The sequence below is a fragment of the Sphaeramia orbicularis genome, chromosome 9, assembly GCF_902148855.1.
Source record: "Sphaeramia orbicularis chromosome 9, fSphaOr1.1, whole genome shotgun sequence".
In the NCBI taxonomy this organism is placed as follows: Eukaryota; Metazoa; Chordata; class Actinopteri; order Kurtiformes; family Apogonidae; genus Sphaeramia; species Sphaeramia orbicularis.
This window is the reverse complement of record NC_043965.1, coordinates 23675326-23702598: the sequence shown is the minus strand read 5'-3', so window position 1 is coordinate 23702598 and position 27273 is coordinate 23675326. Positions and strand designations below refer to the sequence as shown.

The 27273-nt window shown below is 38.9% G+C and overlaps 1 protein-coding gene across 3 annotated transcripts; it reads left to right on the top strand.

Moving 5' to 3' along the window:
- Positions 1–59: 59 nt before the first annotated feature.
- agtpbp1 (ATP/GTP binding carboxypeptidase 1) lies at positions 60–25839 on the top strand. 3 transcript variants are annotated; one of them, XM_030142656.1, is made up of 26 exons: positions 60–188; positions 1561–1619; positions 2823–2953; positions 6027–6094; positions 6582–6645; positions 6922–7068; positions 7264–7395; positions 7531–7624; positions 7728–7765; positions 7989–8197; positions 8315–8492; positions 9612–9712; positions 10237–10353; positions 12655–13439; positions 13957–14040; positions 14134–14223; positions 15655–15803; positions 15992–16079; positions 16712–16856; positions 17370–17520; positions 17670–17850; positions 18124–18253; positions 19341–19472; positions 20385–20561; positions 21495–21646; positions 23475–25839. In XM_030142656.1, the coding sequence occupies exons 2-26, from the start codon at positions 1588–1590 to the stop codon at positions 23653–23655; spliced, it is 3756 nt and encodes a 1251-aa protein (XP_029998516.1). In that variant the 5' UTR covers positions 60–188; positions 1561–1587; the 3' UTR covers positions 23656–25839. The 3 variants fall into 3 exon arrangements, with proteins under 3 accessions (XP_029998516.1, XP_029998517.1, XP_029998515.1); XM_030142657.1 differs by having other exon boundaries at positions 60–192; positions 23478–25839; XM_030142655.1 differs by having other exon boundaries at positions 60–192.
- Positions 25840–27273: the final 1434 nt, after the last annotated feature.

Below are 27273 nucleotides of genomic sequence, written 5' to 3'. Positions count from 1 at the left end.
TTGTTGCTGTCAAATAACGCGGATAAACGTACTCTCGCGTTGTTCTGTGACAGCCCATCTGACAGTTGAGTGGGGATGGTCTCATCACAACATCATCAGGGCGTTTCAGGCAACGCTCAGACTCTCAGTAGCTTCACTGCTTATCCTGGAATCGATCCACCCTGGATGGGACAATAGTTCCTTACCGTGTAGGTTTGTACATTTTTGCTAACTTTAGTATTACGCAGGCCTGTGCCTTTAGCTGTTGTTGCCCCTGTTTTCTTATGTATCATTATTGTTAGCATATTTCTCCGTTAGCTATCCCACTGGCGTAGACTGGCGGCCGTTAATGAGTGACTAGTCCAGCAGGTGCAACGGCCACCAGCCCCGGCTACTTTAGCTAATTTAGCATCTTGTAAAACTACTTTGCCTTGCTGTTTATTTTACTACCAGCCGTTAAATGTCAGGGACTGCCCCCGTTTCCCTAGCCGGAGTCACCAGGAGGGGATATCGGATTCTGGATTGTGTAGGGAGACGGCTCTGTGGGCTTATTGTGGCCAGCTACCATCTGTCCTGGTTAAGCTGGCCTGACAATATGCCCCATGTCAGTCTGAACGCTGCATCGATTGTTGAGGAAAAACAGTCGATGGATTCGTGAGATTTTTCGAGATATTTAGGTCTAATCTCTCACTACATCTAAGTTCGCTTATTTCCTGTATGTTAAAAGGCATGACCTTACCCACAGATCCCCACGTTTGTTAAACCCATCTATTGACATAGGCTGATGTGCTTTTGTAGGCATCCCACAGAAAATAGGACTGATTTTTATGCTCTCTTTGTCCTCTATGTAACTCTGCTACTTAGTAAATTTTTGCCTTGACAATGACATTTGAATCATATAATGTGTTATCTTTATCAGGTGCAAGTTGATGTCTAATGATGTAATATTTTATAGCCCCTGTGTTTGAGTCACCTTATCTGAACTCATTGCTTCTGTATTTCTTATCTGACCTGACCTAAAATTAAAGCAAGACTAGAAAAAATATATAATATGGGTCTGCAGTCACTATCTAGACCTTTCTAAACTTGTTACTGCTTTTCTGTCTATAATCATTGTGTTCAAATAACGCTCCTTTGTCTCTAAACATTTAAGATCTGCAGCATGTAGGGCACCCCCTTTGTTGCGTTGAAGATACTGGCTATCTGATAGGAGACTCATCTATCTGCAGCTGCAGCCTCTCCCAGTATTCAGTGTTTGACAGTGTAGACATTTTGCAGGTCACCAGTCTGTCAGGATCAATACATATGGGCAGTTACAGACAAGTCTACAAAACATGCATACCTTTTAAACAGAATATGCAGTTACAGAGGAAAGAATGTTTACAGTGCATACCTCTGGCAATTGGATTGCATCTGAAAGGTCCTGTCAGTGTGGTCTAGTTTAGGCTTAGCTCTGGGGCTTTCCACAGCTTGCCACTTCAATAGCGAGAGTTCAGTGAAATCTCTTTGGGTACCAGGGTCAAAGGTTTATTATACTTCTTGACTGTTTTTGTTAGAGCTTCTATTTTTTTTCTCTTTCAGACGACATGAAATGTTGATGTGGCAAAAATGAACAAACCCAAGATGGCTACAGAGAAGGGGTGAGTTGCTTTGGCACAAATAGATGTCATTTTATATGCATATGCAAACGCAGCCCCAGACAGCAAGTGTGTCTGTGTGAGAGCCCCTCTGTCACAACCACCTGTTAATGTGTTCTCTCTCTTTTCCCTGAGTGATAACCTTTGGTTCTCTGCACTTGCATTATTGTACCTTTTCACTCCCTTTGCAGAACAGTGTATCTTCACTGTGCATGTTTTTATAAAGAAAAAAGAAATGACCACAGAACACTGCTGCTGGAGTTCTTAAATAATTTACAAGGGGAATATAGTTGTAGATATAAAAATGTTCTGACTGTTTATTATGTTACAATATGTTATAATGCATTTATTTAGTTTTATGCTGCATATAAATGCTAACTTGTAGGATATGTATTAAAGAGTTTCCAGTGATGCTGTCTGGTGTTGATAAATCACCTTTAATGCAGACACACTATGCTGGGGAAAACTTATTTTTCCTCTTCAAGTTTGAATAATCATGCATTGGAGTTAATCTCTCATCATTAATTTCTAATCTGGTCTTCATTTTTTTCTGTGTGTTTATTTAGGCTTCATTTCTTGTTTTCTTTTGCTCATACTTGGATGTTTTTTTCATACATTCTGTCTTTTTTTTCTTTTCTATGTTCAACTATCAGTCTCTCTCTCTCTGTCTGTCTTTATAAGGGCATATGAGAAGCCAAACTCTGCTGGGTATAATCAGAGAGTTTTGATTTGATCTCTCCCATGTTTGCCGTTGCTGTACCAACAGCTGACCTCTAACCCCGAGTTTCCAGCTGAATGACACAGAGCAAACATTCTAAAAGGAGCCAGATTCACTAACCCTGAAATAGTATTAGCATTAAGAAATAACAGTCTGTTTTATTAAAAGGACTGGAGTCATGTTGAACTTAAGTGGTATTTTCACATAATTTGTCAGTAACAGTACACTACACACATACACAAGGCATGTAAATGTCTGGGCAGTTATTTCTCTTTTCTTTGCTAAGAATATTAACCATATGATAGGAGAGTGTGTGTCTGTCCAAAAACATAATTATTGTTTTTGTTTTGAGCCCATGTGTTATCATTTGTGATACTGCATTTCTAAATTTGCTGGTTACGCCTCTCTGTGCACTATTTTCTAATATCTATTTCCCTGTTTGAAACATTTTACCAAAGCTTATTTAGTATTTGTAAATGTGTTCCCAGTGTTCCCAGTAACTCTAGAGTGTTGATGCTGCTGGGCCAGCTGGAGAAGATAAATGGCGAGGCAATGGTGAGGGATGCAGAAACTGCGCGGCAGGTCACTGCAAAGATACTGCATCTCATACAGACCCAGGGTGAGAGTGCTCACACACCCACATGTCATGCAACATCATACAGTGTGGTGTATTCAGAATGATACTATGTCCAATCTCTGTGGGTCATCAATCAATGTCTGACACCACCAATTGTTATTTAGAGTTTTTGTTATTTTCATGCAACACGTTTAGTGGTGTTAATGACAGACACGGATGTTTAAGTTGTCAGGTCAACTTGAACATGCATGGCCAATGTAGTTGCTGTGTAAAAAGAGATGGGATAGAGTATCAGTAGTTAAAGTGTCAGTGTTTTTAATATAGTGTTCCCTGATCTGGTTTCTCTGGTTTCAGTTTTGAAAGGAGAGGAGAAGATCTGATAGCAGCAAATGACGGCAGTCTGTCACATCACATAAAAAAAGAATATGTCTCTTTTTGCCAGGGTACTACTTAAATGATTAAACATCTTTGCAGCATTATTACTTTAGTGATTGTACAATTGATCAATGAGTTGACTGGCCTAATGCTCTAAAGCAGTTTTGAGAATCATTTCTAAGTCACTGGTTTGAGGCTGTATAAAAAATATTTGCTGCTTTCCTCTGTTGCATATTACACTTAACCATGTTTATTGTTCATTTGTTTGCCAAAATGAGCACTTTGAACAGCTAGATTTGAGTTCTGTACAGTTTTTGTGAGCAAGGACAACATGTAATTAGCTGACTAAACCCCAAAGGCGTCTTTGTTTAAAGTTACTCTAAAGGATGTTGGTTAATCGTTACAGAGTATTTTAAGCCCACTGGCATGCTTTTAACTTTGTGTTACGACCTGCTCCCACTTGCTTTTCCCAATTGTCCTCCACCAACAATTCTTTCATCTACTCTATTCAGAGTCCACCCATGGTTATTCCATCATGACTGATGAGAATAGTGGAAAGGCTTCTGTCTGTGAGCTTTTCAATCATGATACATCAGCTGTTCCTCTTTTATCTACTGCTGGGCTGTCTGTCAGACCCCGCCTGCAGCTTAACTTGAAATGTGTATAACTCTGACGTTGAGTAGGGGGGTGGGGGCTGTTACAAAGTAACTGAACACCCCAGGATGGGCTTTGCTGTGCACTTGTCTCATGTTCTGAGGCGAAGGATCATAGGGGGCAGTCAAGACATACCAAGAGAAAGAACAAGGGTGTTAGGAGACATGAACGTCACATTTTGTTGACGGTCAAGGAGAGGGCTTTTAAACTGATATGATGCAAAAGAAAAATACACATTCATAAAAAAGAAATACATCCTGATTTTTCCATTATTTGAATAAAAATGGTACATTTAGAGTAAAAAGACAGCAGTGCCCTTTTTGTTTCTGACAGCAAAAATAATCTGTGTATGTTTAACCCGTGTCTCCTCCCTCTTTACTGGTCAGGCTACTGTATTTTAAAAAAAAAAGTGGGGGAGGAAGCAGAAAGAGGAGTTGAAGCAGGAGGAGAGGTATCCTATACTGTCTTAGGGGAGCAGGTGTTGGTTTAGTTTTCCATTGGATGCAAGGGGAAACCCTGATTGCCAGGTTGATAGCACCCTGCAGTCTCAGTTCAGTGAGCTTGCAAACAGTTTAGATTTTACTTTTAAAGTTTTTAGCGTAATGCATTATACCATAGTACCATAGTAGACTGTTGGTGAACTTTGAGACTTGTGTTATAAAATGGAGTACCACAGAACCAGGGGATATTATGGGTCAGCGATCTCTCCAGACTCACCAGGTAAGGTCTAGAATCATGAGAACATAGCAGAAAAATAACCTCAGATTGCATGTTCTTATTTTTTCTTGCACTTTGAAACCCTAAAAGTGACAATAATTTTGAGATGAAAACTGAGAGCATGGTCAGAAAGTCCCCTCTGCTGCATCCTCCACATTGTAATCATTTCAACACTCAGGCAACGACTAACTGCATTCACATGAAAAGTAAGAACTGATTCATTTCTAAATAGGAGGTCATTGTGCAGATGACAGTTAGCCATGTGTCCTCTAGATCTTCCAATGGAGTATAATGACTACACTTAATTCATATTCGTTTGCATTTTTGCAATTTTAAAAGCAAAAATAAAATCACTGCAGGGATTTTGGAGGTAGTTACTAATTATGTTTTTGTTTTTTTTTTCCTCAGATGAGCTCAGGAATGGCAGTCATGAGGGGAATGAAACATGCCTATTCACATGATGTATTTCCACTAATTTTATGTTGATGTATGGTACAATATGATGACATATGAGTTAGTTTTGGGATTTTTCTGAGTTAGGTTGCTTGAAACCGTTAAGAGAGATGTTCTCAATTTTTAACATGTCGGTGCATTATCTTCCATGGATATATTTCTGTTCTTTGTCTCGTATTAAATTATTTATAAGAATATGAATTAAAAGGTTATAATGCAAGTCACAATTACTTATTTTCACAGTTTTTTTTTAGTTATACCTCTTTTTAAAACTCATGCCATTTTCTTTTGAAGTGCTTTAAAAAAAGTCTGGCATGACAAAAATGTATTTTGAGGTCACTGTGTCCCAGGGCAGAGAAGTGTGTGTCTGTATTTGTTTACATGCCCTGACATGCTCATAGTCACGTGTGGTGATGGAAAGTCTTTTTTTCCAGGCTGTAATTTCACTATCCCATGCTTTTTTATGAAACATGAATCTGGAGACATTCATATCCTTTACATGCATACAGTCATCAAGGTTCACATGAGGCCAGAATGAACCACAATGAATTCATTTAAGTGATCAAATTTTGGCGGCCGTAGAAGAAATCACCATAAACCGGAAATCAACACCACTGTTAATATAAAGTTTTTGTATTTTGTAACCTTGACCTATTCCAGTTTTTATTTGGCAGAAGCAGATGGGAAAGAACCACTTACTGAGAGGGCAAGAATCTGTCACCTCCGAAATAACAGGACAAACACAGTGTGATTTAAAGGGTGGTGAAGTGCAAGAGTGGAGGGAAAAAGATGGGCACAGTTGGAGCGAGATACCAAAACCAAGTTACATCTGTCAGAATCCCCTCGTTTACATGTGTAATACTGATTCCTGCTATATATTTCTGATAGATATACATTTTGTGTGTGTGTGTTACAGAGAAAAGTGGCAAGGAGGTGATGTCTAAAGGTTCCAGTGGCATGGAGGTCATCCTGGCATCACTGGAGGTTGGTCAACAAGACACTTAGACAAGACAGCTCATCCTGTGGCAAGACTTTGAACCTATTCACACACAGTATTTCACCTGCAGAGAGGAATAGTATTTTAATTGAAAAATATAATCAAATATATCCTTGCACAGTATATTAAATGAAGAAACATGCAGTGTAATAGGCAAATTTCACAGGAGAATGGCCCTTATGATGTGCCACACTGTTTTATATACTGGTAAGATAATGACAACAAAATGTAAAACTATGACAGTAAAAATGTTAGAAATACATCTGTGGTTTTATGTGAACAGTTGCAGTGAGACACCCCGCTGCAGAAGTGTCACTGACATACTGTATGTTAGATTTAGCATTAGACAATACACTTTACAACATAATGTTAAATAAATGAGTATGTCACCAATAGAGAAAGAGGAAAGGATTGGATTGACTGAACAGTCTATGTATAGTATCATAAAAGCCATTTTATATCTGACTTTGACAGAATACCCGGGATGTTCAAACCATTCTGAACATACTGTACATTCTCAGTGAGCTGCTCACTGTTGGTAAGTAGGGTTTTTTTTCCTTTTCAAAGCTAATTTCTTCTATGTGTCTAAAGGTTTTAGTAGATTATATTATTTTTAATGATTGGTTATAAGTTAGTAATCATGTTCATTATCATCGTCAATAATGTAGCAGTGTTCTCAGTTTTGTGTCTTCCAAAGGTTCCAGTCTTTATATATTTTCTACCAACCAACTTGTTATTGTCTCATCTCAAATAGTGAATTATCACATCTGACCGTGTCTTCTGTCTTGTCTGTTGTTTGCTTTTTCGGTATTAGGCAGAGGTCGCAGGGTGGGAGTATTTGTTTCTAAAGGAGGAACAGGAATATTGTTTCAGATTCTCCTCTCTAATAGTAAAGAGTTGCCTCCCAGTGAAGAACTCATGTTGCAGCTTCACTCACTGCTGGCGAAGGTTGGATCTAAAGGTAGGCTTAGTTTCAGAGTGGTACAAAAATATAGAATAAGTCAAGATGCACATATTTGCAGATATGTTTTTTGTAATGGTCAGGTTTCTTTAAGTGTTCAAAATAACATGTCTGCACTTCTGCAATGTAAAATATAGACATCTTTTTCAAACAACAATTAGATGCTTATTGACTTTACAACATCTTTGTGCTTAGATAGAAAATTTGGAGTCAAGGCTCGTCTGAGTGGGGCACTGAATGTCACAGTAAACTTAGTGAAACAAAATCTACAGAACGCCAAGCTCCTTTTGCCCTGCCTGCAAGTTCTCAGGGTTTACTCTACCAACTGTAAGTTCTTTAAAACGTTACCCTTCTCTCTTCATTAGTACCCCAAATTACTACAATTTTATACAAATGTATTGGTTCTGTTACTTATTTTTTGTGTTGCCTGACAAATCTAATCTTTTGTCCATCTCTGCAAAGCGGTGAATGCTATTTCACTGGGCAAAAATGGAGTGGTGGAACTCATGTTCAAGATTATTGCACCATACAGTAAGAAGAACACCAGTCTGCTCAAGTGAGTGTCAGCCTGACATCCACAGGCCGTAGAGCTCCTTGACTTGTTCTGCCATTGACGCTTGTTTACCAGGGCATGTAACCTGTTATTTCTAAATCTACAGGGTTGCGCTGGATGCACTGGGAGCACTACTCAAATCTAGTGAGTAAATTGCTTTGTACCTATTGATGCTGTAGCTGTGATCTATAGATGGTTAGTGTTATCTCTGCCTTTTTCACCTCCATCAGCATGATTAACACTTTGTCTACAGTTGAATGATTTTCTACTGCATTCCACTGAAGCAAAGACACTGATAGATTAAGTAATTCCATGTTGTAAAGTACTGTTTATTAAAACCGCTCCTGTGTCCTCCACTTCTTTTCAGAAACCAATGCTCGCCGTGCAGTGGATGGTGGTCACGTGCCTGTCCTGCTAGCTTTGTACTTAGACTGGCATCGCAACGACACCCGGCACCGTCATATGCTGATCCGCAAAGGGCTGCTGGTCTCCCTCAGGAACATCACCAACATCAAACTTGGAAGGAAAGCATTTTTAGAGGCTGATGGCATGAGGATCCTCTACAACTCCTCTACTGTAAGTGAGAATTCGACATACATACGACAAGTTATTTGAGAAGTGAACACATACAGACCAGACCCACACACCCTCTGTCACACCTACGCTCTACTTTCTGTCTGCTTTTCTCCCTAGGAGTGTCTCCCAGTGCGAACTCTGGATCCTCTGGTCAACACTTCAAGTCTCATCATGAGAAAGTGCTTTCCAAAAAACCGTCTGCCCCTGCCTACCATCAAGTCAGCCTTTCAGTACCAGCTGCCACATGTCCCTGCTGCAGGGCCAGTGGCACAGCTATACAGCCAGCCTCCAGGGGGTGAGAACACACACACACACCCTTTGCCATGCAGTCACATCACTAGTGTGCCCCACCTGATCACTTTAAATGCGCATGCCTTTTCTTGAGGATACAGTCCAATACGTCCAGTATAGACAAATACACGATTTCATCACAGTTCTATCCATCAGTTTCAGTCTCACACGTGATAAGTGTTCAAATATCGCTGGACACGCTCAATGGTTAATGGCAACACTATTTTGACACTGCTACACACAATGTGCCTTACAGGAAGAACAAGTCATCAGGTCTGCAACAAGCCCTTAAAGAAGGGTAAGACGTACGTAAGACACAACTTCATCCTCAGAATATAGAGACTCACTCACTACTGCTTTGTTATTCACCTCATGTCATACTCTAATCACTCTAAACTAACACATCATAGTATCGAAAATACTCAGCCCACATTGCACAGTTCTTGCATGCTCACTAGTACACATGTCATTTGCTTCCAACATCATGTTACAGGCTGAAATATTGGAGCACCTTTCCACTTTTCTTACTCTGATCTATGATGTGTTTTAAAATGAATTGTGATTTTTCTTTCTCTTTCTTTTTTTGTCGTCCATAAGCATTGTACTTAGGGATGATGTAAGCGTGTCGCACATTTTATTTGATATCTCTCCTTTGGGTTTTGCAGATTGTAAAATCACAATGGCAATCCATTTGGACAGTGATATACAGAAGTAAAGTTTCTGGCAGCTCTAATTGGCAACAGCAACCAAATAATTGCCTCAGCAATCTTGTCACTTCATCTGTCAGTAAAGCAACCATGGAGAACAGTGTAACAGTGCAACACATTGTTATTATATTGACAGTGAAATCAGCAACTCTGTGTGTTACAATACACACAGTATCTTTCAACTTCCTACTCTCTCACTCATCTCTTGGTCATGGCTGCTCACATGTGGTGTTAACATTTCCTGTCTTACTGTCACAGCTGTGAAACTAGCACAATCAGCTGCGTACTTCCACTCTAGTTATGTGCCAGTACTATACTACTTTGGCAAAATATCAATCCTCCGCCTTGATACAAAACAGGAAAATGCACATCACTTTGCAAGAGTATCACCTGACGATTCTTTTGTGTGCACTCAGTGGATGATGTCGTGGATGAAAGTGACGATAATGACGAGACGGAAGCAGACACAGAGAATGATACTGAGAACGAAGAGGATGAAAAGGACCATCACACTTCTGTAATACTTACACTCACACATGTCACCACCGTCTTGTTTGACTGATTATTTTGTATTAAGTTTTAAATGAACTGAAAATGATGATGATCTGTGATATAACCCCAGTGGAATGTAGTTACACATTAAGTTTTAAAGGAGCTGTCTGAACAGTTTTGAGAATTACTTCAAATAACGCACATTCATGCATAAATAACAATGCATTAGTTTGATATTTAATTAGGTGCACTGTTGAATTTTGGTTCTGATTCTTTTCTGACATCTGGAAAAAAATACCTGAGATTACTGAATGAATATGGAGTTGATAGAGCCAAATTGCATTGCTTATAATTTCCAGCAGAAGGCAGTCTAGACTCATACTCACTCATAGTAAATGTCCAGCATGTACTAATTCTATTATACTACACATAATACACTTCTACTCATAACCTTTGCTTGAAATACAATTAATGAAATGATGCACTACTCGAAGTGCTGTTTTGATCTGTTTTGATTCCTGTTGTCACCTGTGTCTGTTTTATAATCAGAATGACGACATTGAGACAGACCTGAACAAGCTGCATCCTAAGAAGAACCCAGGTCGTCCATTTGAGGAGCTGAGGGTCTATGAGAGGTTCTTCTCTGAGCTCTCTGAAGACTTTCAAGTAATCCTTTTTCTTAAAAATGGCAGTTTCACTGACTGAAGATTAAAAGTTGTAATAACGAATGAAAAAATGCTGAACAAGTGGTGCCAGGCACAACAAACCTCACCCCTCACACGTATTGTAGCTTATTTTGGCATGGATCCAGCTAATGTCCTCATGTCTATGTGTATGGTGATGTTAACATATCAATTGCCTCTATATATGTGGCAAGTAAACTGAAACAAAATTGATGTTTTTAAAGACATTTGAAATTCACCCATTATAAGTAAATGGGAGAAGAAGAAAGATTTTAAAAATTCATAAGAAATTAGAACTTTGACCTACTTTCCCCCAAATTTAACCACATCTATTCTGGGTCACTGGCAACGTATAAACAGAATTTGGAATGAATCCAACCAATAGTTTCACTGCTACAGAAATGTGAAATTTTGCCCATTATAAGTAAGGGGGGGGATTAAAAGATTCATAAAAAATTGAAACTTTGACCTACATTTCCCAAAATGTAATGCCATCTATTCTGGGTCACTAGCGATCTATAAACCCAATTTGGTATGAATTCAGCCAATAGTTTTACTGCCACAGACATTTGAAATTTCACCCATTATAAGTGAATGGCAAAAAAAAGATTTAAAAAATTCATAAAAAAATGTTAACTGCTCACTAGCAATCTATAAACCCAATTTGGTATGAATTCAATCAATAGTTTTGCTGCTAAAGTGTTTACAAACAAACCGAACCAAAAACAATACCCCTTGCCTCCCCTTCAGGGGACGGGGTAATAATCAGTAATTTCTAACTACACACAAGTACAGTACTCAGCCTTGACAAAAAATTACCAAGCAAAAAGGTCAGAGCCGTCCGTTGGATATCGACTGCCTTTAATATGTTTCAGCTCTAACAAGTTCTTTAACTCTAACTGATACAGTGAGTAGCTTCTCATTTCTTAAACAACCATCAGTTTGATAGAGAGCACAAAGGTTGGACTGTGTTTAAATAGAAAAAGGTCACATGGTCTGATGAGTTCAGATTGACCCTGTTCTAGAATGATAAATGTATCAGAGTGAGAAGAGAGGTGGATGAAGCGATTACCCATCATGCCTAGTGCATATAGTAGAAGCCTGTGAGGGCACTGAGCCTGTTTACATGATCATAAAAGTCCGATAACTGGGAGTAATTGGATATTTGTAATAATCAGATGTAATGCATTTACATGCCCTTAAGAAAAGCAATAATTGGAAAAACCCTGGTTTGGACGCTCCAGTCCATTATTGGATTTCTTTCAGAGTACATTCGTATGTAGTGATGTTAGTCTTAAACTTCCTGTTGTCTTCCGCTCACGTTTGACTACCTAACTTCGGTTCTCTGCAATTTAAATTATGTTTACACATGGGCAGATATAAAAGAATGAAATAAATCAGATTAACCTGTATACGTGTAGGAAGACATTGGAGTATTGGGCAGAAATCCAGGTGTGTTAATCTGAATTCTCATAAGATAACAGCAGTTATCTGATAAAGTTTATTAGATTATCCTGGTTACATGGTCACATGAATAATCTGACAACTCCAGAAATTGGATAATGATCAGCATATTGGTGTGCATGTAAAGAGGCTCAGTGTTATGATTTGGGGGTGATCATTTGGTCAGGTCTGTGTGTGATTGCATAAGCAAAAAAAAAAACCGAAACGATGCCATGAGCAATACATACCATAATCAAAGACAGAAGTGGTTCAATGAAATATTAGAGTGTGTGACCTTTTTTGATCAGGCTCCGTGTATTTCATTTCAAATAATTCAGTACTATCTTTGAACAAAGATTCTCTCCTGTGAATTACAGATTTTCATTTCATCAAAGCCATTACAATTTTCAGTAAGCTTAAAATGTATATTTTATTTAAAAAATTTTTTATCAGCTTAGAAGGCAGTTATTTCTCATATGCTTATATAATATGTTATAATGCAGCAGTAATTTCAGTAATCCAGCGAATATGGAAAAAAGACACTGTGTTCAGAGTGATGAATATTTTTGACTTGTGTTATCAAACGACCAATAATTGATATTTCATTCTACACCACACTGCTATTTGTAGAATCACTTCAAGTGGCCAACAATTGGAAAAGGTTGATCAATTTGTTTTTTTTGTTTTTTTTGATCGTGTTAAACATTTCAATTAATTGTAAAGATTAACATGCTAATGTTGACAGCACTAATCTAAATGTAATGAGTATATTTGAATATATTAATTCAAATGTCCATTGCCACTTTTTTAATAGTATATGTATTATCATCTTTTCCTGCAGGGTTATAACTTTGAATGCTCAAAGACTGCCTCCAGCACATCTTCATCATCATCCTTCTCCTCATCAACTGCCCCACCTCGATCCCCTCGACCCATTATAGTCCCTACAGCTCAAGCACTGTCCCCAAAGCGTGTTCCTATGTCAAGTTCTCAGGAGGATGTCAACCCAACCAAAGGACAAAACCCACAGCTGCCTCCCTCCACTTCCACATCCACTCCCCCCGCTCCTCTTACCCCTTTACAACTGGATACCATCCACCTTTCCAAGGATCAAAACACAAAAGACGAGGCTCACATTCCTTCCACAGACGGACATGCAACCTTGTCCACCCTCACCAGGCCTCCTCCTCAAGGCCAGACCATAGAACAGGAACTAGCGCATGTGTTAGAGTGTGTTTCTTTAGATGTGGATGTTCCTCTAAATGCAGAGGAAGGAAATAAGGGAGTCAGACAAGAGGGATGTGAAGTGAGTGCTACAAGACAAATCCAGTCTCCTCTGCTGTTAGGAGGTATTGCTACTCGCCGTGTGGGAGGAGGAGGAGGCAGCAACTGGGGTTCAGACTGTGGCTCAGAGGGACCCGAGGATGAGGCAGGGGAAGGAGCAGTTCTCGAGGTACCAGATACAGCTTTGCTCCTCCCACTGCATGATCCCGACGTCTACGTTGAGATGGTGAAAGGAACACATTCAGTACCCCAGTATGCTGAGGTGGCTTACCCAGACTACTTTGGCCACATAACCCCAACATTTAGAGAACCTCATCAGGAGAGAGTATATGGTGTGCAGAGGTGAGATATTTTTGTGAAATTGGCAATTCTTTACATAAATCACAAAATGTGAGGTTGTTAAGAAACATAGTGAAATGAAATAGTAAGTTATTTTTGTACATCTCGCACAACAAATGTACAAAACCAGATTTGTACGTATATTTTGTATTTGATATCCTGCTTTGTTCTATGAGTCATGTTAATTAAAACCTGACTCACAGAAACAAGGATGCTTTAGTTAATTTCCATGGAAAAATTGTGATTGAAACTTCCAAGCAATTTGCAGCAATTTACCAAATGTAATCTTGTGGTCTCATTCTGGGATGTAGCATTAAAGTTAAAATTGTCCATTTACTTTTTAGCTGATGAAAGCATGTGAGCTACACTTTATATTTTCTTATTTTGATTCAAAGAAGGCAGGCCTTTCTTCTATGTTCTGTGATTCACTACTCCTACTTAGATTTTAATTGAAAACACAGTGGGAAAACATCTGCTTCTGTTGGGTTTACATTTGTTTGTTTGATGCCTTGCCTTGCAGGTCCAAGATATTCCAGGATATTGAGAGGTTGATACATCCTAATGACATCTTGGATAAAGTAGTTTATGACCTAGACATTCCCAGGTGAGAGAACATAGAGCATGTTCATATCAGATATTTACGTCAGGGTGTCTGTTTTCATTTCAGTAATGAATCCTAAATTGCTTTGTGTTGCAGTTGTCCTGTGATTGAGGACGATGGAGAATCACTGAAATTTAACTCTCAGTTTGAGTCTGGCAACCTTAGGAAGGCAATTCAAGTTAGAAAGTGAGTACTTCTAATTACAAGAGTACATGAGTGCATCATATTACATTTCCATTAACATATCCAAAAAATGGCTCATACAGTGTATTTGAATTATGTCAACTGTTTGTAACCAGTAATGACAAAATTCACTTTGTTGGGTGTAATGTAAATGAAACCTAAGTACATTATTTTGTCTGTAACTATTGTTTCTGCCTCAGTCACATCAGACAGATTGCCAAGGCGGTAGTGGTGAAAAGAACAACTCCTTTGAGCCCATGCTCCATCACGGCACAATCATTTTTCAATTTATTTTTTTATTGAAAACCCAGTTACAGAACTTACATACTGCACATTAAATAAAGTGTAGGGTCATGAACAATAACCTCTGTTTTAGCTGATTTTTTTTTAAACTTTTTTTTTTAATTATCAAAGTTTTTTCATTGATTTTTTTTTTTTTAACAAAAATTAGAAACAAATTAACAACACAGACTAAGCAAGACAGATGATATTAACAGTCTTGGCATTCCTCAGTACAAAGCCCAACAATGACGGGACAAAAAATAAATAAGTGAATAAATAAATGAAAAGTAGTGCTTTATGTCCAATCAGAGACTGGAGTTTGTGTGTGTATATATATAAAACAAATGAAACACTGCTGAAATAAAGAAACACAAATTAAACAAGTAGTGCCAGGCACAACAAACCCCGCTCCTTGCACGTATTGTAGCTTATTTTGGCATGAATCCAGCTGATGTCATCATGTCTATGCATGTACTAATGTCAGTATATCAATTACCTCTATATATGTGGCAAGTTTGAAGTAAATTGAAAGAAAATTGATGTTTTTATAGACATTTGAAATGTCTCCCATTATAAGTAAATGAGAGAAGAAAAAAGATTTTAAGAATTCATAAAAAAATTTGATCTTTGACTTACTTTTCCCAAAATGTAACCAGATCTATTTTGCGTGACTGGCAATCTATAAACCCAATTTGGTATGAAATTAGCAAATAGTTTTGCTGCTACAAACATGTGAAATTTCACCCATTATAAGTAAATGGGGAAAAAAAAAAGATTTTAAAAATTGATAAAATATTTGAACCTTGACCTACGGTTCCCAAAATGTACACAGATCTGTTCTGGGTCACTGGCAATCTGTAAGCTCAATTTGGTATGAATTCAACCAATAGCTTTGCAGCTAGAGTGTTAACAAACAAACAAACCGAACCAAAAACAATACCCGTTGCCTCTCCTTCAGGGGGTAGGGTAAAAATACCTCAAGAGCACCAATACTGCCAAAGTAAAGTTTAACACTTATTGAACATTTTCATCTTTAATAAAACCAAAAATTCCCCCGACCATTAAATAGGTGTCTTCGCTGTGTAATATAGTTGTCTTAGCTGCATTTACAACCAAATGTAATTGACAGTTGTTGTTGTGGCATTTCTCCAGGTATGAGTATGACCTAGTGCTGAATTCAGACATCAACAGTAATCACTACCACCAGTGGTTCTACTTTGAGGTGAGCGGCATGCGTGTTGGAACTACCTACCGCTTCAATATCATCAACTGTGAGAAATCAAACAGCCAGTTCAACTACGGTAAGATGTGTAGCGACGTCAGATGAAAACAAAGTGAAGGCTCAACACCAAAGAGTACATTTCAAAATGATCGACAGGATTTTTTTGGACATATAACGTATAACTGTCTTGAACATAAACGAGTCGGGACTCATTTAATTGGATTTTCAGTGAGTGTTGTGTTTGTTTCTTTGCATTTGGCTGTGCAGGTATGCAGGTGCTGATGTATTCTGTGCAGGAAGCAATCAGTGGCAGGCCTCGCTGGGTCAGAACAGGAACAGACATCTGTTACTACAAGTAGGTAGAGCCATTGGTTATCACGACGCATCACATCTTGGGATTCCAGTTATTTTGTTTATTCAGGTGCAGGCATCTCCTGTCTGGAAGTCAATTTAGGAAGAAAGTCACCACAGAGGGAGTGTGTTGGAATTCCTATTCTGGGCACTTTAATGCCATCTGGCTTGAGTGAAAATTTCAATTTTGCAATCTATTTTCATGGTATTAATTAGTTCAGTCAGATTTGTTTTATTCTTGCAAGCTCCTCCATGCAATTATTGTGGTTTATGGACAACACAGAGCTACTTCATTATGTTATATAACTCACGTATGCTCTGCTGTAACAGAGGAAGGCCATCTGCACATGAATAAAACACGGAATAGGAACACAGTCCGGCTGCTGATTTTTAACAGACCATACCTCTAAATAATTGAAAGACTATATTTGTTGCTCTTCATGTCTGACATGCTTGCAGTTTCACATTTTCTGCCTTTTATAAGCATCGACTGTAAAATCTTTACATTCTAAGTTGATTTTGAGTATTAAGTATTGCAAGATATTGACATATGATGTGATTGTGAGTATATCAGAATATGATATTAGATATTTATCATGTTTTCTGCATTTACATATTTAATCATTCTGTCCATAGGAACCATTTTGCTAGAAGTTCCATTGCAGCTGGTGGTCAGAAAGGAAAGTCCTATTATACACTGACCTTCAGCACAAGCTTCAGGCATAAGGATGATGTCTGCTACTTTGCCTATCATTATCCTTACACATACTCTACACTCAAGGTACCATTACATTTACTGTTTGCTATTGTCTGATTGCTCATTTTTTTCACCATATCCACAGCTTAGACATGTTAATGATTCCGTGAAACAGAATGCTGACAACATCTTTGAATCTGCTGCATTAATTAGTACTTTTGTTCGTCTCCCACATCCTTAGTGACCTCAGACGCATCTGCCTCATGACACATTCCACCGATTTGTTTCCACTGTTGTGTAATCTGTATGTCATTCAAAACTGAGGTCTTATAATTACATTCTTTATTTCAATAGTTTTGTTATTATAATTACATTCCTTTGCCTTTATGTGGTGTACCTATGCAGAATTAATTATAACACAAGCAACATCAAAGAGGCCAAATGTCTAAAATGTCTTAATTACAAGCATTTTAATGTGAAACCTGTGTAGCCAGCATGCAGCAAGATAGTGATTAGTGGGATGGACAGATGCTAGATGATAATTTGTGTAATTGAAATGTTCAGTTGGATATTTAGCCTCTGCAACTGGATTTTCAGATGCACCTGTCCAAGCTGGAAGCTCTGAGGACTCCTCAGATCTACTTGAGACAAGACGTCCTGTGTGAAACCCTGGGGGGCAACAGCTGCCCCCTTCTCACCATCACTGCCATGCCAGAGTCCAACTCCAACGATCACATCTGCCAGTTTAGTAAGGAAAAAACCCAACGGCTGATTTGTTTAAGTGACAGGCTTATTTCGTTGATAAAGCTTTGTAGTTCACTGATTCGATTTCTTAGCTCTGGAACACCTTATTTCATCATTGTCTTTTTGTGTCTCTGCTGTGCTCCCCCTCTTTAGGAAACCGTCCATTGATCTTCTTGTCTGCCAGAGTGCACCCTGGAGAGACCAATGCGAGCTGGGTAATGAAGGGCACGCTGGAGTTCCTGATGGGCACCAGCCCGCTGGCCAGCAGCCTTAGAGAGGCATACATCTTCAAGATAGTCCCCATGCTCAACCCTGATGGAGTTGTAAATGGAAAGTGAGTAAAAACAATGATGCGATCACAACAAATCACCACACCCAACCAATAAACTTTCTAATACCCACACACACACACACACACACACACACACACACACACACACACACACACACACACACACACACACACTCTGCTGAGCCTGGACCTGCAATGCGGTCAGAGCTTTGTGTAAATCCAAAATCTTGTCATGAAGAATTTCTCTAGCTGTTGCTCTGTTCTTCACTCTGTATCCTTCCCTTTCCTTTTCCTTCCATCTCTTTTCTGCTGTAGTCATCGTTGTTCTCTGAGTGGAGAGGATTTGAATCGCCAGTGGCAGAATCCCAATCCTGAGCTTCACCCCACCATCTACCACACTAAGAGTCTGCTGCAGTATCTTGCACACATACAAAGAGCACCCCTGGTACGACTTTTATAAACTGGGCTTAAATAACATCAAGCAATTTTGACTTTGCCACTTATTACTGCATAATGCATTTTCTTTTGGAAAACCTATATAATTTCTGCTAATGTCTTATGGATGGTGGTGCCATTTCCTCCATTCAGCTGCACATTCTGTTTGGCTGCACTGCTCTCCACTAGAACTGTTCACTAAATCATCGCAGCAGTTTTAAGACATTAATGGAGTTCCCATGAGCAACATTCTCTGCTCAATACATAGTGTGAATTTGGATGTGATTACATGAGAGATTTGTTTACAGTGCACTTAAAGCTGCATTTTTTTCTTTTTTGGCATCATTGAGAAACAATTCTATATTTTTGTACTTTTTAGAATATTGAAATTCAAGTGGTCTGAGCAGAAACAAGAATTATACCATCTACTGTAGACTTTTCAGACAGATAGGCAGGTTATTGATCTGACATTTCCATAGACAATGTCAGATCATCTATATTTATATTTAGTCTTTTATCTTGGATTAAAAATAGAGAGCTGCAGAAGTGTATTTTATTTTCTCCCATAATTTCTGCTCCTGGTGCTTTAACAACACAAAGCATCCTGAAGATGTTTGAGTATTATGTCAGTGTACACCTCTGGATTTGACTGGGAAACTTTTTTCAAAATATACTGAGATATTTAATGTGGAGATGGGACTATTCCTCAACTGTAGGTACCAAATTGGTCAGGTAAAAACATCCTAATTTGTCAGAATCGTGCCCACACACACGCATACACGGATGCTCTGAGAACTTCCAGTAGTATGATTATGATATATATATCCTTCCAGTGCAACCACTAGCTGACAAGAGTACCCAGAATTCTTCCCATTTCAACAGTTTTTCTTTTATTTACACCAGGTACATTTCATCAAAGTCTGTTTCATCTCTGTTACTTTAACCGTTTCTGTTACAATCAGGTACTGTGCAGGAAGGGAGAGAAGGAACAATTTATTCACTGTCTTGTTTGAGAATACTGTATGTAGTTTATATTATGAATTCAGTCTTCTCTCATCCTGTTTTCTTTATATACATGTTCTTTGTGTGTGGCACAGGTGTTTTGCGACTACCATGGTCATTCCAGAAAGAAGAATGTATTCATGTATGGCTGCAGTGTGAAGGAGACAGTCTGGCAATCGAATATAAGTGCTACATCCAGCGACTTACAGGAGGACCTTGGATACAGGGTGAACACACACACACACACACACACACGCACACACACAATTGTGTCTGTATTTCTGTGGGGACACTCTGCTGATGTCATTATAACCCTTTACCCGACCCTTAACCCAATTCAAACCCTGAAACCAAGTCTTAAACATAAAATACCTATCACTACCTTGTCACTGACCTCGTTGGTTACCGTACCATCAGATTTACAATCGGGTTATTAAATCAAAAAGACACATACATCAATATGTCCTGTGCTTTTGATAAACTTATTTCATGCACACTTCCTTTCATCCTCACTCACTCACTTACAAAGAGATGAATGTGTCAGTGTACATACAGTGAATCTATCTTAATTCACTTGAATTTTTTAGGTTTTGTTCTTTTAAACAGAGCGATTACTGTGATTATTACAGGCTTTAAGACACACGGTTGAAACACTACTTCCCAGCAACAGGCTTTCTTGACACGCTCATTGAACTGTTTCCAGTGAGTAACATCTGAAAGATATTTTTTTTTTCCCAGAGTTTTGAGTTTCAGTGGGAATACATATTGTTTTCTCTCCATTCACCAGTCAAGCCGGTCAGGTCAAGAGCAGTTGGCTGTCTCTATCTGTTGTGGGAATGCAAAAATATTTTTCCACAGAGCGGAATACTAATAAAGAAGCCAGTGTGGTCCAGAGTTTCCTCGTGGACATTTGGCCTCAGACTACAATCCCAAAGCAAACCTTTTTGACTGCAGCATTCAATACAGCTTCATCCCCAATCAAATGTACATAATGTGTTCTCTGTTGCTTACACTTATGTGTCCCTCGTATCAAATGTATTCTGTACTCTATGGTGTGCTCCAAACCCACCAAATGTATGCACACATTTACATAAAAATATGTCTAACGCATGATCTTTTCTTTTGGATTTATTTTTCAGGCACTTCCTAAAATCCTGTCCCAGATTGCCCCTGCTTTCAGCATGGCCAGCTGCAGTTTTGTAGTAGAGCGCTCTAAAGAATCAACAGCTCGTGTTGTGGTATGGAGGGAGATAGGAGTACAACGCAGCTATACCATGGAGAGCACACTCTGTGGATGTGACCAGGGCAAGTATAAGGTAAGCATGTGTGTATTTATAGATAACCGACAAGTAAAAGGCGTAAAGGCTGTATTTAGTGCTAATATCTCATGTGAATTGCTGTCTTTTTTTTTCACACCTCTAATTAAATGAGAGGCAGGGTTCTGATAAATCTTGTAGTGTCCACCAGGTGGGGCTGCAGTCCTTTTTTCGCTCCCTTCTATTTTTTTTCTCCTTCCTATTGACCCCTTTACCTCCCTTTCATCTCTGTTCGTCTATCCATCTCAGTGGATTTCATTCCCTCTGAATTCTGCCAATATCAACATCTGAAAAACCCAGAGGCAGCCTCGGGATGCGATTTTTGGCTCTGATTAGTACCCCTACTGGTTTGTGTGAAAGTATTTGTCCAGATGTGCAGGAACTATCTGCTCAGTTGTGGCTGCACTTCTCAGTGGCCTGTCAAAGTTTAGATGTTCGGAACTCTGCTCCAGAGACAAGAAACATAGGCGTTTTTATTCAAAAGTGTTTGTGTATGTGTATGCAAATTTGTGCGTGTCCTTGCTTGAATGGTCATTTACTTGTATGAGTGAACACTGATGTACAAACTTTATTAGGGTTGCATGTGTGCTTGCATATGCGTTTGAGTGTGTGTGCTTCCTGCAAATGAAATATACTATCATGTTTCTACATGAAACGTTTCCTCAGCAAGTGCATTTCTGCATTGAAAATTGGAGTGTTTGAAGATGGACAATGGTTCCGTCCCCAGGCTCCAGAGCAGCTATAAAACTGACAGAGGCAATTTTTCTTCATTTTATTTCTGTTAAACCTTTGAAACTATTTTGTCAGTATATTGAAAGAACACGCATATGTACATTATATGTATGTTTGAGTAATTTGGGAGTTCTTTTTTGTGTCTCTTTCGGTGAACGGTTTTATAGCTCTCTTTTATGGACGTCCATTTGTTTTGTTCAGGGTCTTCAGATTGGGACCAGAGAGCTTGAGGAGATGGGAGCCCAGTTCTGTGTAGCCCTGCTGAGGCTGAAGAGGTTGACGGGGCTCCGCAACCACCAACACCTGCTAGATCTGGAGAGCGACATCATTGGGAGTCAGTCAAAAGTCGTCAGGTGAGAAACCCAGGTGCACAAATCCATGTATACATTGGATGAATGCATAAAGAGAAGCTTGATGATGTATATATTTAGAACTCGTTCCTCTTTGTCATAATGTTTTCAGCTCAAGCATCTGTGCTTCAGAAACTCTAGTGTCAGGAATCATACCTGAAAAATGGTAAATTGATTACAGGCTGTTTTCTTTTACATTTGCACAAAAACCTGCATTACTGCCAGATATGTCCCCATTTGCACTGATACTCAACAGTCAGTCTGTCATTCTGGCTCTCTGCTGAAGCACTACTCAAGAAACAAATGAAGGCCTGCATTTATGCAGGGCTGCTGTGAGCATCATTGAAATTCTATCAATGATGGTGTGTGATGGATATAATGAAAACTCTGGAGTGAAGGGAGAATGGGTATGAATAATAGCCGAATTGTCATTATTTTGTCCAAAATGGAGCATAAAGCAGACCGAATAGCCTTATTTTCCCCCAGACCTTTCAGACGTACACAGTGAGCTTGTTTAGGGTCACAGTGAACACTTGTTGTTGGGGATACTAATGTCTCGGTTGATCACACATGAGACATGCAGGTTGAACTTCAGACACTGAATCAGTTTTACCCTTGTATGTCCTAATGAATGATACATACCTTCATATCTAATCACTTCCCTCTTTGGAGGAATGAGGTCTAAACAGATTAAACGTACTTCATTTAATCACAGCAAATTAATTATTAAAGTTAGCCAAACCCAAGCGCTGACCACTGAGGTTGTCTTAATTTCTTTTTTAAAATGCCAGCCTCCTAAGATGTGTTAAAGCAGCTGATTTGGAAGAATGGCCTTACACTCAAAAACCACTTAATGCTCTGGTCCATCTCTCTCTTTGTCTTATTCCCCCTGTCTCTACTGGCCTCACTTCTCCTAACCTACTCTACTCTCATATTGATATATTCATTTATCATTTATGTGTCTGATCATTAAGGGACTCGTGCTCGTCTGCGTGTGCGGTTTATGGTTTTCTGCGCGGGGCTTAGTATGGTACCACTTACCTTTTAATAGGTCATCATAACAATGATACAGCACCCATAGGGAGATGTTTGCGAGTAACTGGGTGTTTCAGATGTGGGTAAAAGGCTGAATACTCATATGGGTGTGTTTTCTGAGAGAGTGCAGTAAGGATCTAAGATATGGGGGTTTGCTTACATGTGACTTAAGAAAGTCTGTCTCTGGATGAACATTGATGTCTATTTAAAGGTGGACTGTGTGTTCTGTTGATGCAGTAGGTGGTTACTGAAAATGCTTTCCAACGAAAGAGAGAATGGGGTTTGTTGTTACTATAATGGCTTATAATGGTTGACTAAGAACTCTCATTATGTGTTTGGACAACACTGTGTCCATCTAAATCATTACACACACACACAGATTTACTGCACATATGCTTAGCACACACAGTTTCTGTTTCTGCTTCTCTCTCATGCACTCATACTGGTTAGCTTGGTGGGAGATCATTGTCTGAACCCCTGATCGACTGTCTCCCTGGGATCACATTACAGACCATTAACACCATTAAAAACCCACTAAAGCCACTAAAACCTCAAAGAACCAGTAACCATTTAACCATTAAGACCCACAGGAAAAAAGCAGTTTCACTAGTCATAGCACACAAACAGCTGCTGTTTTATTAGAAAACATAATTGTTCTTCAGTGTAATAGTATGTTTAATATTTAAGTTGTTTGTTTTTACAGAACTTTTTATATAATGTTAATTTGAATGTAATATGTCTAACAGATGTCATAACATGGCCTCTGTGCTGATTATGTTTTTGTGTTATTGTGCAGTAGTTGTCCCACCACCTATGTGATGGATGAGGACGAGCCGTCCTTTCTGGAGGCGATAGACTACAGTGCAGAGAGCAACGATGAGGATGCTGAACCTGAAAACGAACACGGCAGCGAAGCCCACGAGAATCCTGATCACCTCGACCACCTGTCCGACTCTGAGACGAACCACAGGGACTAACACAGATAACCGCTAACCAAATAAAAGTTCATTAAACTCTTCCTACATGGCAACTTTATCATCTAAGCAGCCGTTGCTTAAATTGTAAAATAATAATATTCAGAACTCACATTTCTCACTTGACTGTAGAAAAAACAGCATAGATTCACACCTGATCCTATTATATAGACACTTTATAATGGCACATAGCAACACTCAAGTGCTTTTTTCTGATATGGATTGATTTTTGTTGGCCCACTGGAGCCGTCTGTGATCCTCCTGAAGGTGTGCTACTCACATGTGTTTCGCTTCAGGCTGATTTAAAAACCCTGAGTAAGAATCAGGGTGGATTTCAATGAATGTTTTCACCTAGGACTCACTGTCACGCTGTAACCTTCATAAACTATTAACTGTAAACCCTGACCTCAGACACCATATAGCCTCTGAGATTCACACAGCTAATCAGAGCAGCAGACACCGCCAATCCTTAACTAAAATCCTCGTACACTTCTCGTTTTTCACAGCCACTCTCACTGAGACTACTTGACAAGGCTGTGGTTTGTAGTAGAGGTGTGGGTACTGTTTTCCCTCAAAGTCCGAGCCATTCTTTGATCATCACTGGACGCACAGTTGGGTTCAGACCCTGTGTTTGATCAACACACAAAAATGATGATTGAGAGAACTGGATCCCCCCCCCCCCCCCCGACCAACATAGAAATGCAACCAACCTGCCTTCTAGGTCTTTTCCTTCTTTTCTTCACTATCACCCAGCACTTTATCTTTTTTCTCCCACATATTTTGTTCTTGGAGTATTTTTTTTTTTTTTTTTTTTCGGGGCTCCTTCCTTTCTTACTGTCTAGCTCTGTATGTTGTATTATAAAAGCTGTGGATTAATTTAACATGAGAAAAATGATCAAGAAGAAAAAACCCTGATTTTATTACACAAGAGCCTCCTCACCTCTTTAACGTTTTGGACTTGGTTCACATGGTCTGATAGCCCTTCTGTTGTTTACTTTGCTTTATCCCAAACTTTATTATATAGACACAGTATTAGAATGTACATGTCTTCATCAAGACACACCTTGTATAATACATAGAATGCAAACATAAAGGCACACCTCAAACTAACGTTGGTTTTGTTTGTTTGCTGCAGTAAAACACGAAAACGGAATGTAATATAGTCACATACACAGTAGCTGTTTTCATTGTCTAAAGTAATACACAGTATTATATCATACAAAGCAAATATATTAGTAATAAATAAACAAGAGCATGAGCTGCAGAGAGCAGAAAACCTTTTTGCACTTTGGATATACACTATTACACACTGCTATACAAGAAAAACAGACAGGCAAACTATCACTTTACAAAATGTCAGTTTGTTAACCTCAGAGTTCACCTCATTAGTTTAACTTTCTCAAAGCTCAGCCCAAAGCTGAAGGTTACATTGCTGTGATGTTTTAAGAAATTACTGGAATTTTTTTTTTTCACATTTCATTTTTATTCTGCAGTCTGTGTGTAAAACCTCGTGGAAAGACCCATGCATAAAAACAGATGGTGCTCAATGCTGAGACTATAAAACAGATGTATGTTGGATTATTTCTTTCTCTTTTTATGGAGATGGTTTCTGTTGCATTTGTACAGCTAGCGCATGGCTACGTTTTGTTTTTAATTTGTAATTTATTATTGTTTCTGGAATGCAACCTGTATGTATTTGAAGCAAGAGTGTGTAAATCCAAGTGTGTGTACAGCTTTTTAACTTATTCCATTATTCAGTTCAGCTAATGCTCTTATAGTGTGGCTTTTTCTTTCAATTTGATTATCCCCTCTACTCTCCCCAATCATTCTCTCCTTCTCCACCCCTCCAACCCCTTTTATCCACTCTTTTTTTTCCCTTTTATCTTGGTCTTATGTCCTTTTTCTCATGAACATGTTATAAACCCAGGGACTTTTTTGTTGTTGTTCTGGGTGTGTGTTTGGTAAAAGAATAAATGATTTCTAAGGTACGTGAAGTAATATTGGTACACTTTGAGAATTGTGCGTGCTGTTTGTCTTCTGTATTTAATCAACACAATGCTGGGCTTTTTATTTTATGTTTATCTGAAGGAAAACAAACGGGCATAGCAGCCCATTTTAGGTTGATTGTAAACCAGAAAATTGAAAATAAGAGTGACAACATCCGAAATAAAATATGAATGTGGTAAACTGTTGGCTGTATTTTTTTTTATTTTTTATTTTTTTTTAACCTGGAGCACAGAAAATGATATGCTTTGCCAGAACGAAGTTGCAAAATGTTTCAGGAAGTCTGTCTGCATAAATAACTATTGCTGTGTAGAAATGTGACCAAAGCCAAACCAAAGTTTTTTTCCACAACAGTCCTAGTGTCATTGCAATATCATTACCCAATAGAAATTTAGAAAAAAAAATCTGGTTTTTGCTCTAACTTGAGTTGTATACGACCAAAGCCCATAGTCACTGTATCTTTGAATCCACTTCTGCATGTAATCGGCTCTGGTTTCTTCCTGGCAGCCTTGAAGAAATTCTTTTTTTTTTTTTCTTTCCTGTCAGATCTCAGGTCTGTGGTGGACGACAACAAATGATAGTCCTGCTGCAGCCGGTTTTATAGCCCATACCTCTGCCTGTAGCCATGACACAGCTTGTTTATGATTGACCAGCCACAGATTTGTGAGGCTGTGAGACTTTCTATCTTATCTATTAAGGGTAATTTCTGCTCTGAAGCAAATGCAGTTGTTGGATGGAAATAGCAGAGGCTTCAAAAAATGTGGTAGTGCCATGCTTTGTATTCAATCAACTCCTTTAAGTGCATCGGCTCTCTGTCTTTTCTATCTTGAAGGCCAGAGCACAATTGTATATCAGCAGTGTTATTGTTGCCTGCTTGAAATAACACACAAACTTGGTGATTTTACTTGTATCACTGTATTGCAGGTATTAGTACCTGGTTAAATCTAAAGAACACAGTCTGAGTTTGACTTTAGCTGATTTATTTCCAGCCTTGTAGGGTGTAAGTAGATGCGTCATCATTTTATATTAGTAGCACAGTTGTATAAGCATTTGTTTGGCGTGTACCTGTGCTTCTTAAGGGGCCTGAGTAACCTAATCTTTTCATAAATGAGTAAATGAACAATGAGACAAGAAGTCAACACAAAAGTCTTCAAGCAGTATTGTATGTATGTAAATGTAAATAGATACAAATGGAGCAAAGAGGCAGAGGAAGAAAAGAAGTCAAACATAACAGAGAGAAGAGAGAGTGCAAGCTGGAGCGGAAGAAAGGGGAAGATGAGAGGTATTTGGAGAAGCAGAGGAGAATGTTAATTTGCGGAAGGCAGAGCAAAGAAAAGCTCTTTTCCTCTCTAAGCTCCACGCCCTCACTTCCTGTCCCTGCTGTCAATCAGAGTAGCTGAAGTGGACTGGACAAAGGCCCGCCCCGCACCCTCAAACCAACACCACAAACACCAGCACAAACCAACCAATTAGCTGCACTGGACAGAAGACAGACGGGAAGTGTGTGTGCATGGAAGTGTGTATGTGTGTGTTGCAGGGTGGAGGGGTTTTTGAACTGCTTCTGTAGGTTTCTCATGTTCATCAGAGACCCCTAATTAGAATCTGTCTCTCTGTGTC

Excerpts from the sequence above, each read along its gene's own strand:
- agtpbp1 (XM_030142656.1), top strand. The coding sequence starts at position 1,588 with ATGAACAAACCCAAGATGGCTACAGAGAAGGG. Across the intron at positions 1,620-2,822 it reads AAGATGGCTACAGAGAAGGG|TGTTCCCAGTAACTCTAGAG; the intron begins GTGAGTTGCTTT and ends ATGTGTTCCCAG. Across the intron at positions 20,562-21,494 it reads GTGACCAGGGCAAGTATAAG|GGTCTTCAGATTGGGACCAG; the intron begins GTAAGCATGTGT and ends TGTTTTGTTCAG.